At 32.1% G+C, this 27,337-nt stretch overlaps 1 protein-coding gene across 22 annotated transcripts in view; it reads right to left on the reverse strand.

Moving 5' to 3' along the window:
- Window positions 1-27,337, reverse strand: part of LOC140054098 (rho GTPase-activating protein 5-like) — a 93,355-nt gene that overhangs the window by 22,445 nt on the left and 43,573 nt on the right. For 9 of the 22 annotated variants that reach the window (XM_072098945.1, XM_072098961.1, XM_072098963.1 and 6 more), the window contains 5 exons: window positions 24,964-25,029; window positions 20,913-20,972; window positions 12,217-12,276; window positions 6,967-7,047; window positions 1,611-1,682 (listed from right to left, as the gene is read on the reverse strand). In XM_072098945.1, coding sequence (XP_071955046.1) covers window positions 1,611-1,682; window positions 6,967-7,047; window positions 12,217-12,276; window positions 20,913-20,972; window positions 24,964-25,029 — 339 coding nt within the window. The remainder of the gene's footprint in view (window positions 1-1,610; window positions 1,683-6,966; window positions 7,048-12,216; window positions 12,277-20,912; window positions 20,973-24,963; window positions 25,030-27,337) is intronic. The other 13 variants (XM_072098948.1, XM_072098962.1, XM_072098953.1 and 10 more) reach the window with 11 other exon arrangements.

The following is a 27,337-nucleotide window of genomic DNA, read 5'->3' on the forward strand; positions in this document are numbered from 1 at the left end:
CTACTTTCCTGTCACTCATTGGTGTTCTTTGTATTTCTATTTTAATTGATCGTAAGAATTATTCCAAAATGGTTCTGAAATGTCAGCTTTTTTGTAGTAACATTTTATTTTGAATTATATCACTTCATAAGAGATAACAGAAGATGACAGAACTTGAATTTAAAAAAAAACAAAGAGGAAGGACAGAAGAAGAAAAAGACATGATGGAAAATGAAAGGAGATAATTGGTGATTAAACATTAAGTACAAATCAAGGGTATTGACTTTGTGGTGATGCACTAAGTTTGTGTCGTCGAAATAGATAACATATGCCATCATGACCTGATCGAAAAGACAGAACTAGATCTTCAACAAGTACCAAAGTCCCTAGACATTCATACTAAATATCAGCAGGTGTGGACAAACATGGCATGGATTATTGACCATTAACTGGACATCAACCAGAACAAAGACAACATCCTCAAGGGGTTAGGGAAGTGACACAATTTGAGGCCTAGGGAAAAGAACAAAACAAAACATGACCCCAGAAGTGTACAGATTATTCATCAGTTTTTAGTAGTAGTTTGTCTTATAGCAAGTTGTTTAGTCACATGACTTTGCTCTGGGGTAAATATTACTGCATATCCTTTTGTACCAGTTTTTATACAAGACAGTTCTGTATTTGAAATACAGTTTGAGTAGCTTTGTGTAATGTATTTATGTATGCACTTATGTAGTAATGTATTTATATTTAAAAATTTGATTTGGGTACTGTTAAATAATTCACTACAAATAAAGAGGTAATCATGAAACTCAAAATAATTTTAGTTTTACTTTAAAAAAGTACTGTACTGGACTATACATGAAGAATTTTAAGTTCAGAATTTATTGCGAGTACAGCACATCTAATCAGGGAGATAGAAGGATAAGGGTGGTTGTTTGGTCATGGAGAGGGTTGTTTGTTGAGGAGTGGCAATGTTTTGTTAAAGAGTATGTGGTGTTGAAATGAAATTAAAAGGTCAGGAAATGGTTAATCAAGGCACTGCAGTGGTGGGTAATTGCAAACAGATTCACTAAAGGTACAAATACCAATTTAATGCATTGTTTGTTTTATAGGATACAAGCTTCAATAAACATGTTTCAGCAAATTGCTGATACATCCCAGATCTTTGGTTTCAGTGAACCGAAATTGATACAAACTGCAAACGATTCTTATCCTCTGAGTCACAGGGACAGGGAGGTGATAACAAAATTGGTAGATTTCTAAAGACGGGTAAAAAATGACATCTCTCCCAAATTATGTCAACAAAAGTTCTGGCACAGTATGAAAACGTGAGAAATATTATAACGCACTTTAGAATAGAATACAAGCACAGGTGATGATTTTAAGAATTTCACAGATAGCTCCCATACATATTGCTGAAAGTTGTTACTGGCAGGTCGTAAAGATCTTCAGAAACTAACTTCAGAATTCATTTGTTTTCTAATATTTGTTCATTATTTTGGGCCACTCATATTAAAGGACACAAAATGAGTGGCAATAGATGTTTTAATAGCTCACTCGTTTAAATCCTATTTTGAATAATTTTTTTTTTAATGTGGGTGCATTTAAATATCTTAAACTGTTCTTACCTTGATCTGAAAAAATTCTTGTCGGTTTCATGGGTGGTGGTACATGTTTAGGCATAGGCCTTTGGTGGTCTGCTGAAAAAATAAACAAACATATATTATTTTAAAATGATTAAAATAAAGTCAAAGTTGATACAATGGGATTGGGATTTTGGAGTTTTTGTTTCCATTTTAAAGTATAACAGTTAATCAGGGAGTATTACCTCTTCCCAGGTTTAAACAAGGTAAAATTAATTTAATTAAAATGTATAAATCAATCAAAATAAAGGAGTACTACAGATTTTACAATTTACCATTCGAATATAAAAAAAAAGTACCGGTACTAGGAAAGGATTTTCTGTCTCGGACAAAAGTCAATAAAATACACAAATTGAGATAACATCTGAAACAATTGATACACAGTCATTTGATTAAATATTTCTAACATTATATGAATAAAGATGAACAAATAAAGATTGAAAAATTGAATCATGATGCCAATTGTTTTCCAACTTATGTTTTTTTAAAATAGATTCATGGAACAAACAGACTTCGGTCACATGTATCACAAAGCTAACTATAACTATCAAAAATATTTTGCAACAATGAAAATAATAATAATACTTACCCTATCATCAGATCGAGGTGTTCAAAACACTTACTAAAATTTCTAATTTATTCAACATTTTTAAAAAATACAAACCCTTTGAAATTTCTCTTAAATACTAATTTATAGTCAGAGTAATAACAAGATAAAATAAATGCAACCTAAATATAACAACTCGCTGCTTCTAGTTGAACTAAATTATATGTTTATTAACCCAAAATAAACATGGTAAACTTTAAGATACAGTTGATGCGATGTGTGCACATACCTTTATTTATAGTATTGATCCATGTTGGCATATTAAGGAACACAGTTCCCATACGCCATGCTTGATTATACAAGCGTGGTTTCAATGTTTTTCGTACGGATGAAATCGCGACCATTTTTACTGTCTTTCGTTATATAAATACAGTATAAACAATTGGAATGTGAATGTTTTTACACAGCAATTCTCAGATTTCTCAAAAATCTGTTATCAAGTTAGTTACAAAAGTATAAATATAATAAATAGCAGTTATGTTACATATACAGAGTTTTCCAAAATTGTTTTGCTATCGTAAATCAACTAGTTCGGTAAAATGATCACATGCTTCCAGAAAAATATGATGTTACACAATAAAAAATCCAAATTTGTAGTGCGAGATGCAAAAGCACCCATTCAATCTGATTAAAAGATTTCAAATCCTGTGAATATTTTCAAATGAAGTAACAGCACATTGACATTTCACAAGTGTGAGTAGTCAACTTCCTTTGTCGTGCGTTGCTTGTCGTTAACTGAAGTTCACAAAGTTTTTCCTAGTGTTTATAAGTGAACGTCAGGGATTGCTTTGATTGGATAATACCTTCATATACGTCTAAGCACCAGTCAAGTGACAACGTTCTAGCCAACTTGGCGCAAATATCATTTTTCTTTTTTTATATATTATATTTTCTCATGTTGTGGGAAGATTTCAGTATGAATTAATATAATAAGTGAACATTTGGATGCAAGTGACTGTTGCATTAAGTTTTTTTTTATGTTTTGGAAAGATTTCAGATACATACTTAGAAATAAGAGATCTTTTGGAATGTATGTGTAGAGATTTTTTTAAATGTTTATATATATTTTCTCTCATTAGAATTAAGCAATGTGATAAAAACAATAAAAGATATGAAAAAAATGATTAAAGATTAAACTTTACATACACCACAATGCAATGATATGGTTATTATATTGTAGTCGCTGTGTGTCTACATATCAATGCCTCTCTCTTTGTTTTGTTGTTTTTCCTTTTTTTATAGTATGAAACTTTGCAGGTTATAAACTATTAGTCTTGATCAGTATCATTACAGGCAAGAGGTAAAACCTGAAATAACTATCAACAAATAATATAAACTGACAAATAAATGCCTGAGGCTACAAATTACGATATCGCACAAGGCTAGGCTGAATTAGATTTGGCGTGCGAACATGTTATACCATCAGGAAGGGGCTCTGAGAGGGTAAGAGTCCACTTCAAATGGGCTAGTCTCATCAGCTGAAAAAGGCCGGAGGCTACAAACTAAGATATTGAACAAGGCTAGGCAGGATTAGCCTGACATGGCGTACCCACACGAGGAAGGGGCTGTAAGAAGCCGGGGTAAGAGTCCACTTAAAATGGGCTGATGAGCTTAAGAAATTAGCTGACAAATGCCGGAGGCTACAAATTAAGATATTGAACAAGGCTAGGCAGGATTAGCCTGACATAGCATATCCACACAAGGAAGGGGCTTAAGATGCCAGGGTATAGAGTCCACTTAAAAATGGGCTGGTGATCAAAAGAAATAAGCTGACAAATGCCTGAGGCTAAAAATTAAGATATCGAACAAGGCTAGACAAGATAATCTGGACATAGCGTACTCGCACAATATACCACCAGGAAGGGATTGTGAGAAGTCGGGGGTAAGAGTCCACTTAAAAAATGGGCTGGTGAGCAAAAGAAATAAGCTGACAAATGCCTGAGGCTAAAAATTAAGATATTGAAAAAGGCTAGACAGGATTAGCTTGACATATCCACACGATATCATAAAGGGGTTGTGAAAAGGTATAGGCTCCACTTCAAAATGGACTAATGTGAGCAGACAAATGAAAAATGCCTAAGGCTAAAAATTAAAACATTACACCCGACTACAAAAATGGACGATATCACACCGATCTATTGTTTGAATTCCCAATTTTAATCTTCTTTATAACGTAACAGTTACGCGCATGTTCGTGCCAATGTACACAGAAAACAGTAAGGAAACCAGGACAGACATTGTATTAATTGCTACAACACTCAACATTCAAAATGTTGGTTATGGATACTTCAGATAAACAGCATTCTATTTAAACAGCTGGTCAGCAAGGATTTCTAGGTATGAGATATGGGTACCTGGTTGACCATTGGGTTAAACGATAACTGACAACAGACGAACCAACCTTGAAATTAAGTGATATCAACTGAAAGCGGACTAAAAATAGCACTTTTTAACCTGGAATTTTTACTCAAAAAGAGTAATTTGTATCCTAATTTTAAGTTAAAATAAACTTTATATATAGTTTATATTATGTAATATATGAAATTGAAAAATGTATCTTATATAGTGATAAAAGATAACATTTATACGTTATAGTTTGTTACATGCATCCCAACACATGGGATAAAAATGATGGGAATGGTTCTGGTGGATATAAAATTTAATTATTTTCCTTTACGCAATTTATCCTTGCATTATAATTAATAACTATATTAACTTGCAAAAAAAGTCTAGGAGAAAATAAATCAAATGGGTGTATACGCTTTCCTTCTTTAAATAAACATTTTCATTAAAAAAAAAATGATTTAATTTAGCAATCTGGCCTTTTGAGTTTATTTAAATATATATTTGGTCTTAAAATAACATGCATGTGATTGGCTAATTAACTTGTGCTAAGTCAAGATACAGTAATAGGGAAGTATATAAATGATTAAAGTACACACAGCTATGTCTAGGGAAATTATTTTTTTGCTATAGTAAATTCAAATAATTACAGATACTTATAGGGAACATACAAAACACTTATGTGTACATTATAATATATTAGATAAACTACATAAATTCAACTGAATGTAAATGTTTTACGTGTAGAAGTGTTCAAATCATTTATGTATAAAATATACACAAATAAATATTACTATGATATGTTAATGATGAAATGCATGCTTTTAAACAACTATACTGCATTAGCAATACCTTACCTTACCCTGAATACCATTCAGTCACTTGTAGGCTGTGTTTTTTTTAACCATTATAAATTTGATTAGGTCTGATATTATTTTAACCCACTGGAAAACTTGTATGTTAACTCAATGTTGAAGGATGCGTTCAGACTTATTATTTACCCAGGTAACTCAATCTGAACGGGTCCTTAATCTTTGTCAGCCATCCCTAAATTTTAAATAGCTCAGTTTGTCACCCATCATTCAATTTTAATAGCTTTGTGAATTGCTTCACTTGATAAGAATGACATTGCCCAAGCAGACAGGTCTACTAGTGACCAAACAGGAATATCTACTACGGCAGACAGACCACTCTTCTGCTAGCCGAGCATGTATGCCTATAGTCTCTGACCAAGTGAACAGGCCTACTCCTGCCCATGTAGACAGATCTACTGCTCACTGAGCAGAGAGGCATACTGCTGGACTATGTAGATACTATTCGCCGAGCAGACAGGACTACTGCGGGCCAATCACAAATGTCTTTGCTGGTAGCCAAGTGGAAAGGCATACTCGTGCAGACAGTACTACCTAATCGTTGAGGCCTCTGTGGGCTGTGCAGACAGGCCTAACTGAGGGTTGTGCAGACAGGCCTAACTGAGGGTTGTGCAGACAGGCCTAACTGAGGGTTGTGCAGACAGGCCTAACTGAGGGTTGTGCAGACAGGCCTAACTGAGGGCTGTGCAGACAGGCCTAACTGAGGGCTGTGCAGACAGGCCTAACTGAGGGTTGTGCAGACAGGCCTAACTGAGGGTTGTGCAGACAGGCCTAACTGAGGGTTGTGCAGACAGGCCTAACTGAGGGTTGTGCAGACAGGCCTAACTGAGGGTTGTGCAGACAGGCCTAACTGAGGGTTGTGCAGACAGGCCTAACTGAGGGCTGTGCAGACAGGCCTAACTGAGGGCTGTGCAGACAGGCCTAACTGAGGGCTGTGCAGACAGGCCTAACTGAGGGTTGTGCAGACAGGCCTAACTGAGGGTTGTGCAGACAGGCCTAACTGAGGGTTGTGCAGACAGGCCTAACTGAGGGTTGTGCAGACCGGCCTAACTGAGGGTTGTGCAGACAGGCCTAACTGAGGGTTGTGCAGACAGGCCTAACTGAGGGTTGTGCAGACAGGCCTAACTGAGGGTTGTGCAGACAGGCCTAACTGAGGGCTGTGCAGACAGGCCTAACTGAGGGTTGTGCAGACAGGCCTAACTGAGGGTTGTGCAGACAGGCCTAACTGAGGGTTGTGCAGACAGGCCTAACTGAGGGTTGTGCAGACCGGCCTAACTGAGGGCTGTGCAGACAGGCCTAACTGAGGGTTGTGCAGACAGGCCTAACTGAGGGTTGTGCAGACAGACATGGAGGTATTTTATACCTCCATGTCTGTCTGCAGACCAAAGCAAGGCTGAGACTTACAATACATACACTCTCTGCCAACACGGTCAATATCCTCCTACAGTATTTATCTATTTCATGTGATTAATGTTATGTTAGTTTTAATGGAAAACAACTGCATGCAACAGAGGTTTACCTCGGTTTTGGTCATGATGAAAAATACCCTCTCCCACTTCACAATAAATTCTCTCCTCTGAGGAAGGTGGTGGATAGCAAACTAAAACAAATCATGCGTGAGAATGAACGCAAAAGAAAATGACAAAACAAAAATGATACAAAATATGCAAATGATAAAAAAAACTTTTCAAATTATAGAATAAACAGCAAATTAAGAATATTAAAATGACAAATGATAGAAAGAAAAAGTACACAAAATATTTATTAAAAAAGTATAAAAATGAAAATTATATTTTTGTGAATATGATAAATGAGTCAATTATCACACCTTGCATAAATAAAAGAGTGAAAAATCATTTTAAAAAAAAAGGTGTGGAAGGAGGGGCCTAGATGAATATTTGAAAACAGGATATGATGAGGCAGAGGAGATAAAAAGTAAGCAAGATTATTAAAAATATTTCTATGAGGAGCCTGTGATGTGCTGTGATGCTAACAAAGAAAATGTCAAGCACAGCCAAAAGCGAAAGACCTTTGATAGACAATGATGGATGCAATGTCATAGTAGGATGAGAATTAGTGATATTTAACACAATGACATTTGTTAAATAATTAGAGGTGCAGACCTATACCACCTACTACAGGGGGATTATAGTGCTAAATATAACAGTTTTGGAATATAAGATATTATATTATATTTATAAGGCAACCAATCTGAAGCAGTTAGTATTACATGATTATAAATATATTTATTAATAATACCTGTGCATTGCAAAAATTATCTAGACATTATATACAAATCCTTGAAGTACATGTATATTTATAGATTATAATATAATTATTAGGATCGGCAAGACGTCTGTGGTCATGGATTATCACAACACTGTGATGACTATAGTTCACTTTATCTTTACAAATTTTAAAATATTATGGCTTTATTGTCCAGACCTACAAGAAGAAAACTGGAAACCAACTCTAGAGAATTTAGTCAGCAAAAAGCGTAATCATCTTGGATATAATTCATTCATTTATAGGTATTTATTTTAGGTAGTTTTATTGATGTGGGAGGAAAAATTTAAAAACAATTAGTAGTAGACCTAGTAAATCCCACCATATATATATCAGTACTTAAAATTATATTATATAGCAATTAAAGGTGTAGCGCTATTTTCAGGCTTGTTTCGATAACGGAACTGTGCCATTTAATTCTTTATAAAAATTTTCCCTTAAAGAATACAAGGCATCTGATTTGATTTTATGTATTTTGACACTATATAAATTTAACAACAGACAAAATGAAAAATGCAATCATTTTGTATGGTACCAGGGATAGCCCTCTAAATCTTCCGATGGGTCACATTCTATTAAAATGTAATTTTGTAGCAAATAATGTTATTAATAAAGCCAAATAAATACACCCACATAGAACTATATTAAAACGACAGAATAAAAAATGATGATGTATATTAAAATTGACTTGTTATGATTTCACCACAGATAAAACAAATTAATTGTATTTGTCATCAATGAATAACACTTATCCTGAAAAATACAGAGTCACAGTAAATTGGTATTAAATAGGTTAAAACCACACAAACTTCTGGGTAAACGAAAAGGAGTAATATCAAAAATCATGACAGGCGATATTATGAAAGACTTGCGATTGAGAGAGCAAAACTGGGCGACAAAATTAAGAAAGGCAGTTACGAGTGATGAATGATCCGCTAAGGAAATACTTAAAGTACGATATTAATTTGTTTCCTTCAATGCAAGCTGATGAACTTTAAAAAAGCAAATGAATTAGTTATAAAGACGTATATTGGTAGATTAACATGTAACATTTACTTGGCAATGCTGTTACTATCATTTTGGATTATCAACTGATACGGTCAATAAAACGAACAAGATCAAAAGTAATTAAGTAAATCATTTAGTAATTACTGTAGATATATGTTGGAAATAAACATTATTATTTAATGCAAATTATCTGTTTTTATCTAGGAGAGACGATAGTTCATGGTTATTTATAATTAATATACCCTCACAAATGTAAATTCACAGCTACTTAATTACTGCAATATAGAAAAGAAAAAAAATATTACTGATCTTTTTCCAGATTTGTGGTTAGCTGATGGTCAAGTCATTGGAACATTCATTAATAGATTTCCAATATGCAATAAGCTTATTAATTAATTGATGCATTTAAATAAACATTTTGTAAATTTATACTGGTGATGAATAGGCCGACTCACAAGCTTGAGTTAATTTGTTTTAAATACACTTTAATCAAATTAGAAAGTTCTACGAAAAAAGGTGGAAGAAATGACATAATTCCTCCTCATTCAACTTTCGTAATTAAGTTGTTATTGTCTCTTAAATTGCATGTTGTATTAAAACGGCTATATTGCAACATTGAATGAAAAAGTTTTTCCTTTTAAATTTGCAAGAATTTAATGTGCTTGAGTTCACATATGGAACTCACCCCATACACTACTTATTGTGTCCAGAAATTCTGAAACTTTCAATGTTTTTTTATGACAAAAAAAGAATTTGAGACATTTGCCTCAAGAAAAGTCTTGGAAGAGAGAGATTTACTTTTTTATGTGAAATATTGGTTTTCTAGGACATTTAATAATTTGAAGAACACGTGCCAACCTTGGCAATTAATACTTTTCCTTAATTTATCAATAATAATCAGCATTTCTGTTACTGAATAAAATTAAATTCATTTTCAAATTTGTTTAGTCATCTTTAATATACAACAGGAAATAAATATATCATTGCAGCGACGTCATTTAGTCTTTATCTGTTCGATGTACGTACAATATCACGCTTAAATAACTTTAACCCGAAATAAATGACATTTTACGATTAGTACGGAACATCTTCAAATGTTTCGGAGAAGTGATTGACAATCTAATTAGCATCGATAATATCGCACATTTTTGCAGTTTCATCTTTAATTATTTTACAACATATGTTACGGTCTCAGGTGGAAACGAAAGCATCATTAATGAGATAAATAGGCAAATAAGAAGAACTTTTATGATCTAAAATACATTTCTAAAAATGCTTTTCCTTTAGATAGACATGTTTTTAATTGTGTAATTTCACCGATGTCATGGCACACGTTCGTAACAAAGCGTGAAAAGTAATTTTTTAATGGATTTCTTCTTCTGTCATTGTAATACAATTATCGTTTTGTGTTTTCGCTATAAAACTAGGCACCCAAAGGCACGCTTTTGAGGAAACTCCTCAGCCAGAATATTTGCGGTACGTACGACGTAGAATTAACAGGAAAAATAAAGTCAAGTGTGGATACCTCGTGAATAGGGACAGGATACATTCGTGCTCAGACGAGCTAGTGTTTATCATCATTTTCACATTACTTTTTTTGTTTTGGTACAGCATTTGTTTTCAGATATTATTTCCCAAAAGAAAAAAGTTGGGAGAGAACCAGTAGATTTCATAATTAACATATTAAGGCAGTTAACCAATAAACATTTATACTGTATGGTGGTTTTTAAATGTTAAAAGTATTATATACCGTATATAGCTGAGAGGAGATGATTTGGATTTTATGACTATAACTGGTAGACATGAACATGTTATATAAAGCCTGGTTTCCATTAAAATCGCTACACGCGTCGATGTCCCCGATTCATTGCAGTCAAATCAGCAAAGTTCAACCATGTTCAACTTTGCCGGCGATGAATCGTATACGCGTACCAAAGAATATTTTGCGCTCGCGTACTAGATCCCCAATAAATTCTAGCGTTTCCATAGAAAAGCTACGCTCTGTCTTGTAGCGATTTTATGGAAACCAGGCTTTATAGGGGAATGAATGAGTTTATTATATGTTACCGTATATGATTAAGTAAGTTTTAAGTATGTTTTTGTCTATCTTTTTGTGCTTTCTTTTATTATATATTGTTGTTGGACGCACCTTCAAAATGTGAAGTGTGCCACTGTTACAAAAGTGAAGTTCCGAAATTAATAAAAAAAAAAAAACAAACTATATTGTTTTCTTATTACTTAAAATGTTCATTGTTCATTTTTTGTAATAGTTAGCTAAATCAACAATGAAAACATGTCAATAATATATTATTTCATATTTTATTTTCATGCTGTTAGTTGCTTTGGATGTTTCCAACCAAGATATATACTAATGGCAAGATTATTGCATAATTCAAATCTGATAACATGAGATATATACACAAGTTTACAAAAATGTTGCAATATATAAAAGAAATAAAGTTATATATTATATACATATTAAATATAATAGTTAATTGATAACAATATTGAGTTAGTATGTAATACCTATTTTTTTTATAGGTATGCCGTATGCAAGGACTGTTCCAGCAGAATTAACTTTTCACGAAGATAGCACTATGACACTTACCACTCAATAACAAGGTAGTTAGTGAAACTTGATTAGAAGCACCACCAAGCACTATGGCACTTACCACTCAATAACAAGGTAGTTAGAAGCACCACCACACAGAATTTAGCCGGTCTGGCCAACTCAGTTTCATAAAATCGCTATGTCAAAAACATTCCCGATAAATTCCAATGTCAAGACATAGCAAGGTTATAAAAACCAAGAAAAGATAATTATTTCACAGTTTCAATATACCTTCAGTAAACCAAGAATATGATCATTCAGCCCATGTTTGAAATAACATTATAACATTTAAGCACGACAGAAGTAGTACTAATTCTTCCAGAGTATAACTTTATTATTGTTATATGAATATATTTATTAATAAAACAAATGTATTTACCTTTTAAACTTGAATCCAATAAATAGCTTAGTATACCAATACGGTAACTCTTTCAAAATCAGACACCCTTTTCGATTTGTCAATGTTTTTAGAAATATATTTTTAAAGAATGGGACAGAATTTGGTCCAAATCTTGTTTACAATGACTTATCGTTTTATGGGTTTCTAATTTGAGGGAGTTCACTGTATACATGACAAATGTGATTAACATAGATAAAGTTAAAGTTTGGTTCACACTAGGACACAACGCAACGAAAATAAACGCATTGCAAAGATGCCGACAATAACGAGATTGATGCATTGCAAGGATGTATATGCAATGCAAAGACGTATAAAAACTGCAAACAAGGATTTTTGTATTCTGAAAACGTGTGTGTGTGCACTTTAACGACGGACGCACAAAATACGCACTTGTGCTGCAATCTAGTGAAAACCAAACTTAATGTATACAAAGTGACAAGCAACAAGAAAGACGTAAAACATACCGTGGGGATCATCGTAAATTGTTGGCTCGACAACAGCATACACAGGCTCACAAGGCTCATCTAATAATAAGAATATCATGCAACGATATAAAAACCACCAATTGCTATATACAAAACATGCCACATTTATCAAGAACAATTCAGTAGTATTTCACAAAATAAGTAATTTAGATATAGGCTCAAAATGGGATATAAGTAAATTCATTTTTTATGCAAAAATAAAAAAATATGTAAGACAATTATTCATACACATTTCATTTGAGCAAATTTGTGAATTAAATTAGAGTGAATTTTTGTGAAATACATCCAAAATATTTTATCTACAAAAAAGCAATAAAATCAATCAACATACAATATGGAAGGATCAATTAAAAATTATTAAAATAAAATGTTACATTACATCTGGAAAACAATAATTATCAGTCAGATAAAATCAATAAAAAAAAGAAGTAAAAGAAAGAAAGAAAATAACACAATTATACATTAAACAAATAACATTGACATTTTTAACAAAAAACAAACAGAAAAGTAATATGTTTTAATATTTAATGTCAATGTAAAACGTATAGACGTATTCTTCGGTTTACGCTAAAGCTTGGTTCTCACTAGAGATGCAACACAAGTAAGCGCAACACAAGTAAGATAACAAGCGACAGTTTGAATGATCCATCGCTTGTGATAGGTCAAATCACTTGCTTTGCACTTACATTTTTGCGTTACGTCCTAGTGGAAACCAAGATTAAATATGCGGGTGAATGAACTGACTGTTCTCTGTGCATATTATTGAGAACTAGTACTGCTCCACATAAATTGTTGAAAATAATATAACTGGCAAGAAATCAGGCTTGAACATACTAGGCCTATACAATTGTGATACCATAGAGGGTGGGAAGGGGACGGGATACAAACTAAAATCAAGTGTGTCTGTAAAATACTGAATATAATGCCCTTTAAGTTTAACAAATATTGCTAAATTAAATATAATTTTTGATTTTAAAAAAAAACCTAGTTCCTATGTCCTATCACGTTTTTCCTGAACACCTACTCCTTCCTCAATTCCTTTTCCTTTTAAAGTAACCAAGTTCAAATCACATGCTGAAATTAAGTTTATTTTACTAAAATATTATAAAATAGGAAGACTTTCCTTTCCTTAAAACACCTACTCTTTCCATATGTTGTGTTCTCTCTTGATGCTATCAAGTTAAAATTTAAAAAATTAATTTCATCTTACTTTAATAGAAAATGATAGTTAGGTAAACATACTATAAAAGAAGGCAGACTTCCCTGTTTTAACTATTCCTACCCTATTTTAAGTTCTGCAGCAATTCTCACTCTATGAATCACATTAAAATCTAAAATTAAAGTCTAAATCTATTAATAATATAAATAAAACTTTATCTTACCAAAACATTATATTTTTAAATATCAAAAATGAATATTTAATGGGTTTGAAATTTTCCTTTATTTTAAGCACCTACTCTTTTCTCCACTTTCTTTTGGTTTATAATTTTTTTGCTTTAGGTAAGAAAAATGTATTTATTTAATGAAGTGTTTCTTATAAAAACATAACAAAATATGAATGTCTTAAAACAAATTTGTTAATCTCTGTCTACACTTTCAAACATTATGTGGCAAAAAAATGTGATGTGCCCATATATGGACATGATGATGTCATATCACTACCATATTTGAGCACATCACACTTTTTTTTTGTCAAACTTGTTTGATAGTGTAGACAGAGCTTTAAGAGACTTGACTATCTGAATATGCCATGCTTCCTATAGTTTTGGTACGTAAATAATTAGCCAAGAAACATTAAATGTTTACACAACAGAACTAGTACATTGTTGTGAACTTCTCAAACAACAATATAACAAAATGTATTAAGTATAAAGGAAAAAAGGATGAGATCATTTGTACTGTATGTAAATTGTTTGTTATACGTGTATACAGGCACTAAATAATGACGTGTACACAGGCACTGAATAATGACGTGTATACAGGCACTGAATAATGACGTGTATACAGGCACTGAATAATGACGTTTATACAGGCACTGAATAATGACGTGTATACAGGCACTGAATAATGACGTGTATACAGGCACTGAATAATGACGTGTATACAGGCACTGAATAATGACGTGTATACAGGCACAGAATAATGACGTGTATACAGGCACTGAATAATGACGTGTATACAGGCACTGAATAATGACGTGTATACAGGCACTGAATAATGACGTGCGTGTGTAAACTATACGTCATTTTTAATGCTGTATTATATCGTACAAATTGCATGCATTGAGTATCAAAATGACAGGAAGGACTTAAACTACCTTTGAAAATTATCCACCATCTTGGATCCAATAAGTCGGACAAAATGGTGTTTCCTTACCCTAGAACGGTAATCTTTCCTAAGATAGAAGATACAACTAAAAAACAAATAGTTTTAAAATAAACTTCTAAATAATATGATTGATAAACAAAAAATTAAATTATTCAACTATGGTTTTAAAGTGATTACATATTACTTATAAACAATAAAAACCCTCACTATGTGAGAAAAATCTAAATTCCTGTTTTAATGTCATCTCTATCCCTAATGATGGAAGACATTTCGTGGTAAGAGCTATTTTAACACCATATAATAAAGAATTACATGACTGTAGTGGTTAAGTTTTTTTTTATTTGGTTAAGAATTAAATAAAAATGTCAGGTTATGATGTAATTTGTAAAGGATATGGTCAGAATTGAGAATTAATTCACAGACCTCAAACTTAAAAAAAAAACAACATATACACACAGTATTCAATATTTTGAACTGTGCAACTGCACAAGATTTTCTGTACTGTTTGTAGGCTATTTGGTACAGGTGTCACATGTGATACTATGTGATGGTGTATTACAGAATTTTTCCTATGATATTTGAACAATAGATACAAATAACCAGAATTGGTTAACATTACAACAAGGTATTTAGGGTACCTTCTAGACCCCGCATTTAGAATCTGTAAATCTATTTTTAAATTGCATATTATGTACACATTTAATAATTAAAAATAGAGAACAAATAATCCTCGGTTAATTAAACAGCTATGACTATATCTTAAAATCATGCAACATTACTGCAGTCATCCTGGGCTTGGTCCGATACCGAAAACAAACACTAATCAAAAAGGAAAAACCTAATTAACTAAAGCTCTGAAGTAAATTGATCGAATCTCACTCATTAATCACAACACCTATTTATCTAAATGATTGTTTTGCCCTATGACAGAGTTATTGATCAAAGTGCAGAATTATTTTAGACTCAATGACTGCTTGAATGATAGGTTCTAACAGATGATACACAAAGTGGATGAGGAGGAAAGTAGTAGACAGAAATGTAATTTAATATAACATGGCTCATACTACTCAAGGATATATGCTGATAAACTCTAAAAAGTGTGAGGAAAGACAGTGTTGGTGGAGGATAAAACAAAAATATATAAATCGTGGTTAGAGAAAAAAAATGCAAGAAAATCTAAATAACTAAATGTTGGGCAACCAAATATATTTTAGGAAATAATAAATTATTTTCCTAAATTACATTATGCCCCTAAAAATAGTAGATTGGTTTGTCTTACTTGTTCAGCTTTAGGGTTGAAGGACAAGCAAATAGCCTAATTTATCAATCCACACATTGGAAGTCAACTCACAGTTTTTATTTCAGGAGGTTTAACAAAATTGTGGTTGAAATTGTGTAATTTTATCATTATGTGGACTATTTATACACTTTGTTTTCTAATTGCGGATCCAATGTTATGAACATTCAGACCAATCTCCAGTACCCACCCAGCTTACTAAGTTGGCCGTCTACACCATCTAGTACCCGCCCAGCTTACTAAGTTTCCTATTCACATGCCACATCCTTACGCTAACCTTCAACAAGACCATCTTTAATTACATTCATTAAACTGATTAATTACCTTCATTAAAAATGTTTGTAAATATACTGAAATCTTCTGAATAATCTTTCTTCATTTTTATTTAATTAATTTTTAATTATGTGTTATTCTTTCACTTGTTTAAATATTAATTATTATCCAATTTGATTAAATTAATGATATACAATTTAATTTAATATTAATAAAGTATAGTGCATTTCACATGGGTCGTTGCTTGTCTGTTGCCAACTGTCTGACCTATTTTTTCCCATTATTCAAAATGTATAGTTTTTTTAAATATTGGATATTTTTTTCTGACTATCCAATCATTACTTTTGAAAATGTTTCTTTTTTTCAACATCACGTGAAATTAAAAAGCTGTGTATTTGATTGGGGAAGGAGGACTTTAACGTCGTAATTGGTTGTACTGAATTAAAAACAAAAATAAATTGTGTATAGCAAATATTTGCCAAGTTACAATTGTAACAAGGAAATTACCAAATCAACAACCAAAGTGTTTAATTCACGTTTCCTTCTCAAATCACATAATTCAATGAGTTTAATTGTTTTGTTCTGTTGGCAGTCATTGAATAGAAGCCATCAGACCAAGAATCGAGTTAAACATGATAGGCAGAGAGGAAGGGTGTAACCATATGCTAATAATACACAATTACAATTTTTAGTGAGAATGTAAATTAATTAAATGGATGCAAGCAATCTGAGAAAGTTACCAAAGAAATCTTAATTTATTTTGACAACGTTCTTGCTTTTACACTTCTGTTCATTTCTTGTTGGTCTCTTTATTGACTTCCTATTATCGGCTTGTTTAGCATGACCGAGATAAGATTTGTTTATAGAATATAGTAATTAGTAATATTTGCTACTGTTTAACTTTTTAATGAATGACATGTTAATTCCAAGGACATTTGGTACATTTATAGATTAATTAATGAATCTGATCGTGTTGTAATTTACTTATGAATGAATGAACTTAATGAACTACTGAAATTCTTGTTTAGTTACTAAGGGCCTGTTCAGACCTACGGAGTTATGCTTTCGTATTGTAAGCGGCGTACAAGTCCATAGGTCTGAACCAGGAAAAGATTAGTGGAAGCCACCTCGTACGACACTGATATTTCGTACGCTACGAAAGCTCAAGGTATGAGTTTAGTGGACGTCACTTACAATACGAAAGTCACGCATCGATGAATATGACCTAGGTTAGATATCTAGCCAATCAAATTACAATGTTCGCCACATCACATCGTGACATGTGCTCCTCTTCGTATAGCCAAGCTGGTCCATTTGTTGTGATCGGTGAACGTGCGAAAAAATCATACCTTTTGTTGTTACACTATACACGTATTATTATTATTAATATTATTATATTAATTAATTTAAAATGTCATCGAAGCGTGGGCATTGGCGAGAAACCGAAGTAAAATACCTTATTTCATTGTGGGGAAGCCCTGAGTTCAGAGATCGGTTGGAAGTGAAAAACTGGCGTAAAAGCACCGGCAACAAGATGTCTGTGTTCAACGAGATGGCAGACACGTTAGCAGATGGGCCATCCTCATAAGAAGGATTTAATATCCAAACGAAATTGAAGGGGTCATCGTATAAAGCGGCGAAAGACCAAGTAAATAAATATGGAGCCGGTGCAAGTACGGGATTTGAACATTTTTCTGCCATATCATATATGATATTTTAGGTCATAGACTAAATATAAACCCAAACCCCAAAACGATCGGCTGGTTGGTATGCCTGACAACCAATCGATAATGCCGAGCCCAAGTGTTCGGTCTAGGCCTGTAACTCCTAAACCAACCACTACTACTTTTAATAACAACGAAGGTAGGTCTATGCGTGCGTTAGAGTTTGGTTAATCGCCAGCGAGTGACATCATATCAGTTTGTAACGCAACTTCGTTGCAATGAATCTGAACACTTTGCTCTTACGACGCTCATTAAAATATGACCTTGGCTGTGATACGAAAGCATAACTCCGTAGGTCTGAACATACCCTCAATGTTAAATTAAAGTGGGACACCTGTATTCAGGGACACCTGTATTCAAGGACACCTCTAGTCAGGGACACGTCTAGTCAGGAGACAATCTAATTGTCTAATTTAACATTTATAAATTTCATAATTATCTTTATTTTTTTTTCTCCACGACTCCATCAAAATTAATAATCTTTATATTCTTTGACAGTTTCAAAAGTCGGTCAAAATGCTCTTCCTTTAATAGCCAATCACAGCGTCCGAAGCATTAATGATTGGCTTACTTAACTTTAAATGTCAATATAAATTAAATCAGTTCCAGTTGCCAATCATGTACTTTTTCTTAATATAAAAAATTTTTTCCTAATATTGTTAATGCATTTTGTCAAGACATATCATACTGTTGTGTATGGTAAATGGTAAGACAAGATTAAAGCCCCATTCCCTACGTTTTTGAGATCTAATTTAAGATCACAAACTATATTTAATGTAAAAATAATACTACATGGTCCTATTGCGATAACTTTTTTCGTCTTTAAACGGTTAAAAATGTGAAAAATAAATCGATTCTAATAATTATAGCGGCCCGCTATAAATCCCAAAATGCATTGCGCGCGTATTGATATTTTTGTTTTTCACCTGTAATTCGCCCACTTTTCGATCGATCGTGAAGCCAAAACAAATGGAAGACTCCTAACTTTTCAGCGAAAATACCGGGTTTTCCCCAATTTGTATCAACGGAGTCTGGCAAAAATAGAAAGACAATTAATGCAGCAACTATACAACGTCAGGCTAGGTATATAGCTAGCGTACGATGTTCGTACGTTATCGATGTTTACCAGCTAGGCCTACAAAACTAAGCCTAGCTAGGCTAGGCCTAAGACCGTCCACGAGAGGTCGATCGCCGCGAGCTACTTAGGTAGTGCATTGTTTCTCACTTTTTATCATAATTTACCATAAAACGTACATTTAAGACAAGGAATGACATGGTTTAATGTTTTTAAAGTGATATATATGTATTATTTTCCAAAAAACGTCCAAAATTGCAGGGAAGGGGTCTTTAAACAAATTATTCCATATTGTGCTCCTTAATTATGAGACTTATATTTACAGAAACCTTTATGAAAGTCTTGGGTACAAATAATATGAATCATTGTGGTTACATGATTATTCTGCACTATTTTAATAGAATTTTGGATTTAATCATTTGTGTACTGTAAGGTGCATGTATTGTTGTCTATCTATGTGTTAGCATTCTTGGGTCATATGCCATATACTGTAAATCGACAAAAACTAAATACTGAAATTTGTCATTTGGAAATTGACAAAGTCATAAAGGAGAAACAATATTGCCTAGATATTTAATAGTTGAAATTATTACCAGATCAAACTTTTTGCATCAAACAGGTTTAGGTTACAAATAACTGATTAAATAAAAAAATTCTTATTATTTACTAAAAATGTATACCTAGTTGGTTAGAATCTAAATGACTCAACAGATCTTTCTTTACAAATCAAATAAACTGTAATTGCCGTTTTGATCTGATATGCTGAATATGTATGCTGGTATGTAAAAAAAATAAAGATAAATTCATTATGTGGCTCCATATTTCCCTTCCTACCAGACATCCGCAAACTGAGTGATAAACCTAAGGCAAAATAGTAATCCCTACCAAAACAAGAAAATTGTAAAATAACAGTTTATCTAAGTATATAAATTTAACCTCAATAAATTAAAGTACAAATTACAGTATACTAAACGGAAGGATGATGTTATGTTTTAGTTTTCAATCTTTATATAATATCCATAGCATGTGGCATTGCCAACAGCAAACTTTAAAGCTGTCTACACTATTAAACTAGTTTGTGTGGTGCCCAAATGCGGTAGTGATATACTCAAATATGGTAGCGATATGACATCAGCATGTCCATATATGGGCACATCCCATGTTTTGTTTGTCACATATAATTGGTAGTGTAGATAGACTTTTAGACACTACATAGTTGTCAATTTTTACATTTTAAATTGCATTCTTTTTTATAAAATCAGAAATTTTAATTACTAAAAATGCTATCAAGCCAAATGACAGAAGCGAATAATAATACCACCACAGAAAGCAGGCCGACTGAAGAAATGTTCAAATAGCTCATTTTTAGTAGGATGTTCTTCCTTCCACATGATTTACTGGGTGTTTGACTTGTGAAACAAATGAGGAAGTTTACAATGGGTAGAGGGGAAAAGACATCTGAAGTAGTACCCTTCAAGTGGATACTCTGTGTGGGTAGAAAATGAGGAAGTTTATACTGATAGGAAAAACACTTAAGACTGTAACATCTGTGCCAATTCAAAGTAGAAGTTGGTGGTTATTGGTGGCTGGAACGGAATATTATCAACAAACTTATTTGAAGTCTACAAATAAGCAAAATACACTACTGAAAACATAGATAAAAAAATACAAAAATTAACACTGACTAAACATTTACAAAACAAAATACACAGGTAACAAACAAAATAATTCATGAATATAACATTTGAACAAAGAGATAATAGAAAACAGCATTTATAAATAAGTGCATGCAATTGACATACTTTGCAATATAAAATATACACATTATAAAATATATATAAAAAATGCTTTTGATAACATATAGCTATATATATACAATTGTACAAATTTCACAGCAAAAAAAAAGCAAATGTTGTTAAAGACTGCAATACATTACCCGAGAATTTTTCTAAAAGTGATAAATGTTTTTGGCACGTACCATTTCTAGAAAAGGGTGACCATAGTTTTTTAGGCTTCGTAACTGTAGCGTATATATTTTCTGTAAGAAATAATGATAAGCCGTGCAAGCATGAGAGGAAAGAAAAGCATTTTTAAAAGCAATTTTAATATACATGTATTAATACATGTTGCTAAATATAGCATACTAAGCATATATATTGTTTTCTAAAAGAAAAAAAGTTAATAGCACCATTATATGTTATATGTTGTATTATTATATAGCATAAAAGATTGTTTAAAAAGCTGAAGGTTTAGAACTTCAACTGATTCAAGGCTCAAAATGTATCCAACCTATTATTAACGCATACAAAAAATTATGCCTTTGTACAGGTAAATCGGTTAATCAGATGTGCCGAATTTAAATCCTTGACTCTGCTCAATTACGCCTAAGCACAATGCGCCAATATACTCACTAAGCCTAAATGTAAAACAACATACTCAAAAGAACCTTCAGACAGAAACGGCAACCGTTCTTTGGTTTCCGTATTTCGATCATCTCAATTCCCTGTCACCTAGTTCGCTCTCTAACCTTCTTTGCCTATGTTGTATTTATGATTGCATACATATAGGAATTAGGATCTTAACCTGTTCCACAAAAGATTAGCTGTGGTCATTTGATAGAGGCTGTCAGGATTTGTGGTATGTTTTTTTGGTCTATTACTGATGGCCTATTAACCACTACAACTACATAAATGACAAATAAATCCTACAATCTTTTTTTATAATTTGGCAGCTTTTCTGAATAGTTCATATCAATCATATATCATAATGTATTTCGGCATTGTAAACAAAAACGCACATGAAAACAGAACAAAAGTAAATCACTAAAGTTTGGTTACTATACATGTATTGTTTTAAACTGTAAATTAAAACTTTAATGACAAGTTCATATGCATATTAATATTTTTAGGTCAACTGTTGCATTGGTATGGTAGAAATAAAAAAGTTAAAAATATTGATAATTTTTGTGATCTTGCAAAAAGCTGCTTTGTGCAAATATAAAGCAAATTGTTAAGTATTTTTAATAAGTTTATAACAATTAATGACTTTGTAAGCAAATGGAATTTATAGCGTGCTTTAAAGTTATAATTAATTAAAAAAACAACAAAACTGCTTGTTGATTAAAAAATACCTAGAGTAAAATCCCTCTTTTGGGACACCCATATTTAGGAGACACCGATATTAAGGGAACAATTTGCCATGAAACAAACAATGTACAATATCAGTTTCATTACAACCCCTATTCAGGAGACATCCCTATATAGGGGATACTTTGATGGGTCCCAATGGTGTCCTCTTAAAAGGAGAACTACTGTATTGTAATTAAACCATACATACAACACAACCCCTACAGTACATAGTGATAGTTGATCCATGAAATAATATCACTATTACTCCATGATTTTACAATCAATAAGGAAATTTCCTTGCACAAACAAAAATACTACCATTTTGAATTCAAACAATAGGCTAAATAAAAGTGATAAAATAAATGTCAACAAAAGCAGGGGCAGATCCAGAATTGTTTTAATGGGAAATATATATAGCCTGTCAAAAATAGTTATCAAAAGGTCAATTCATAATTTCATTTCAGTTGTCAAAGGAAGTAGCGCACCCCTTGGATCCAGCCTTTATTAGACATCTGGATAATAAACCATTATTCATTTCTAGTTAAAATTTAATAAAATATATTGACATTACTATGTATATTATGCCTAGTATTAAATAATGTTAACATTCGATAACTGTTTCAGTTGTTAAAACTAACTAAGTTAACTTATTGGAAATTCTTTCCATTTCAAAATGTTACTCCTGTGGAATGAAATCATGTCTTGAGAATACAAGAATAAATATACACAAAGGCAAAGCCATTTGTCTTAGCCTGATAAATGCAATCAAATCAAACAGTAGTAATACATGTTTTATTATCATATTAAGTCAGCTTTCAAAATACATATAAGTATTTAAAAAATTTTTTTTTGTTTATGACTATTCATGCGTAATTCTTCATATCATGTCAAAATCAATCATATTTTATTCCTTAAGAATAATTGAAGTGTGCGTTCTATTATTGTTTTCTAAATGTTAGTCACTGATTTTTACAATTTCAAATGTATGATAACCCCACTTAATTAGTTTTAATAAATCCTTCAATGCATTCTAAAAAAACGAACCAAAAATCGGCTGTCTCCCATGATTTCCAAATGAGATGGGAGTTCAAAGACTTTTAAATATTTCTTTATCAGAAAACTTATATATAGTGGGCAGTATTACAATTGAATTCAAATATCTAATCGAAATTTCTGTCTGTAAAGGATATTAACATTAATCTATGCTATCTAATTGGTTATTCTAACGATACCATAGAATTAACTATACTATATTTCCCCAGACTTTGCCTTGGGATAGGACCAATATTAAGCTACCCAGTCAAAGTTTTCTATTCGTTAAAAAGAAATTTCTTACTATATTTAGCTTTTGAAATTAAGTTCAATTTAATTGTTTATTTTTTTATTCGCAATGTCACCTTCCTGAGGGATAAGAGTGACGTAATCATTTATTATATAATATTCCATTTCTAGACGGTATTACGTCAACATCCTACTGTAGTTGAATGGCCTTCCTTTGACATGGCTATATTAGGAATTACAATTAAAAGTCTATATCATAAGATACAGAGTAGCTAGATAAAGTGTTACTGTCAGGAATAATAGACAGATCCAAATAAAAATGGGAGAAATTCCATTTTAGTGGAGTGGAAGAGGACACGTAATTATCGAGTTGAAAGGCATGAAACAATCACATTTCATTTTAATTTATTTATTTCACTTTACAAATATATAAATATAAAGTGGAGGAGCCTAAAAGAAAGCAAAGCTTGTGGTGAATAGGCTCCTCAACATTTATAAATCTAAAGGATATAATATGGTAAAACTATTAAATTAAAATATAAAATGTTGTGGATTTCATTGTAGTATGTGTACTTTCATATATGGCAATCGTATCACGAACGCAAGTAGAATATAATATGTACGAAGCTAAGGGGTATAAAAATAGCAGTAACAGAGAACAAAGGGGTCAATGACAGACAAATAAAACAGGACATTTGAGCAGGTACATGGCACAACTATCGGCACAAGGAAATAATAAATACTTATATATACACAGCAAGCATGGGTGGATGAAAGAATTCTAGCGAAAGTTAGACTATTGGCATATACATGTCCATAATTAGCTCTACTTAATATTATCAATACAATGGGTATTACGGGTTATTAAAAAAAAAAGAGATAAAGAAAAATAATGTAAAGGGAAGGTGTTTTAAAATCACTATACTATACAATGTCAGTTGTAGCACTAGTCAGGTGGTTATTATATTAAAACAATACAATTAAAAAGAAAGGTATTCTACAGTAAGTGCACTACTACTATATACCCAAGTTGTAGTCTAGTCAGGTTATTAAAACAATACAACTAAAAAGGGAAGGTTTTCTAAATGCACTACTATAATATACATTGTAATTCAGGTTATTAAAACAATACAATTTTACAAAAACAAAGGGAAAGGATTCTAAACACTAGTAGTACACAATGGTACTGATATATATGCAGGGATGTAATTTGAAAGATATGGCAAATTCATGTTATACACCCCACCCTACAGACAGTATTTTTAACAGACGGAAATAAAGCATGTGTTTACCAATGCTTTTGATGTAAAATCCGTTGTACGTATAATCCCAACCTTTATAATTTAGACTAAATTCAGAGACAGGATTTTGGTAAATCCATTGCTAATGCAATCTAAGTATAATTCATCATGGTAATTTTCACAAAATTTCATACTTAGGCCTCGATCTTAGACTATACTCGGCCATACAGTAATCTAGCCTAGTGAAAAAAGCTTCAGAACTGCTTTGAAATATTGTCACCCCCACCTTCATGTTTGCCAACTACCCTTATGTACATCCCTGCATATTGTGATTAGATCTACTTCTAAAATATGTTTTTAGTCAGATTTTAAGGTATACCTGGGGTCCTTGTCTCATTCCTTGCTTGTCTATTTGGATACAAGTTTTCTAAATCTGAAGGATCTGCTGGTATTGGGGAAGAAAAACATGCAAAAAAAAAATTAATAATTTATCAAAATAAAATTCCACAATACTAATAGTTTCTTAGACAAATAGTATATTTGTTTGAAAAATTGGGTAGTATAATTAACAGTCTACATAGACAAGAAAGAGACAGAAAAAGATTATTAGACCTAACAGATTAATTATGGATTAAGAGAGATTTTAAAAATTAAACGAGGATTACAAGTACTGTCGAAAGAGAACCAACATTATTTACGATTACGGATTAATCATGATTTTTTTAAATAAAAATTACTATATAAAATAATATAAATATATGTGAACAAATATTAGATTTTACTATTTAAGTAAGCTATTAATTAACCAAAGCAATTAATTATCATTGATGTTGACAAGTAAACACAATTACGGTAGAGAATAATGACAATTCTTGCATTAATAATGACGATAGGTAAATAAATGAAACATTTTACTAATAAGAAAATTGGTTGTAAATTTTATTTTTAAATGACATGTATTATAACACTTGAATGATTAGAAAAAACTACATTGTTTTAGGTAGAACCAAAGAATATATATCACAAGAATGAGTATTCCGCGATTTTCCCTGTAACAGTAATATTGTCCATGTGGTAGGGCGCCGCCATAAGTGTGGATGTATCTGGGATGTATACAACTTTTTGTGACTGTTTCACTAATCAAAGGCTGGACCACCGGTAGTATTTTCATGATAAAAAATGTTATCAACTACATGCCAACATCATGTTAAATAATATTTGGATATTTAATTGTTCGTTTTATGCAATTTATTTAGTAAAAACTTCGTATAAACAGTTTGCTTTATCAACCGGGCGCTACGATAGCGTGACCGGGCGTGTTGGTGTTTACGCGTTTTCACGAAGGATAGTTTAATAATATTCCTATATTTAACTTGTTTCTGGTAAAACAAATAAATGTTAATGACATTTAACATTTTGTCCTATTAATAACATGTATTTTATACTAATTTATATCATAAAAACAATACTTAATTTACCGGGCGTAGAGTAGTACACGGCAATGGTAAAGAATAGGCCGTGCTGAGTAAACGATTCGTTGATTTTTGGTGTTGCTGTGTTAGGCCTTTTTTGTGAACTAACTTAGCATGTTAGTAAATAATTGTCTGTAAAAGTGAATGTACACTAGTTTGTTAATAAATATGTATTATAAAATAGTCTACAATTGCAAAAACTATTATCACAATTCTATTTAATGCGACATGTATAATATCTATTAAATCAAGTCTTATTTAGTATGTATACATCCGCCCTTATGAGGGCGGGCATCACTCACTGGCGCTCTCTGTTACAAATTTCTCATGCAAAAATCGCGGAATACTCATTCTTGTGATATATATTCTTTGGTAGAACTCAGAAAAACAGGGTCAAATATCTAGACCACCAAGTTTATACATGATTAAGTTCAACATTTTAGCTCAGTGGGCAAAAATTACAACCAGATTTTCTTATCAAAAAAGTTAAAAATGGAATAAAAATATGATTAATATATAAAGGTGAAACTTTGAATTAAAAAAATTAATATTTTTATATCAAAACTATACAACTGAATGTCAATTAATCCCCATAGTGAATGATGTAATGAAAACAGTGCCTGTAACAATACTGATGGTGCATTGGATCAGATTGTGTACCAATATTATACTTGAGAAACCAAATGAGGCAAAATGTGGACAGTTCTTTTGAATTAAAAACCAATTAGATAACACATAGGCAATGATAACCAATGATAACACAAGGCAATGGATATTCATATCTTTTAAGTTCATAAAGAGAATCAGAGATTGATTTTGACAGATAGATCATATCCCTTGCATTGTGGTAATAAGGGTTTAACACTGCCTGTTCAAAAGATTCTGCACTTTAAAAAAAGACCAACCATCATCATTTAGAACCAGTATTACAGTTTATATAGAATTCTCTATCTCTAAAGGGGAGAACATGTTATGATGTTATGTGAATTTTTTTTTTACTGATGCACTGTGGGATATCTGTCAACAAGTACAAGGAATGTTCACAAGCACAGGATGTAACATGTAAAAGCATTCCTCAGAAAAGAAATGCTACACAATGTCTCATTCATTAAGATGGACATAATATTAATACATTGAATTCCCAGGGTAAAAAATCAACCCAAAATGACAGTATGTTTTGTTTTTGATCAGCACAATAATTATGTGTGGTCATAAAATGGGTTTTAAAAAAGGACAGAATTTAGGCAAAACTCCAAACTGTCTTCCTCATATATAAAACAA

Source organism: Antedon mediterranea, chromosome 7 (genome assembly GCF_964355755.1).
Source record: "Antedon mediterranea chromosome 7, ecAntMedi1.1, whole genome shotgun sequence".
Classification (NCBI taxonomy): Eukaryota; Metazoa; Echinodermata; class Crinoidea; order Comatulida; family Antedonidae; genus Antedon; species Antedon mediterranea.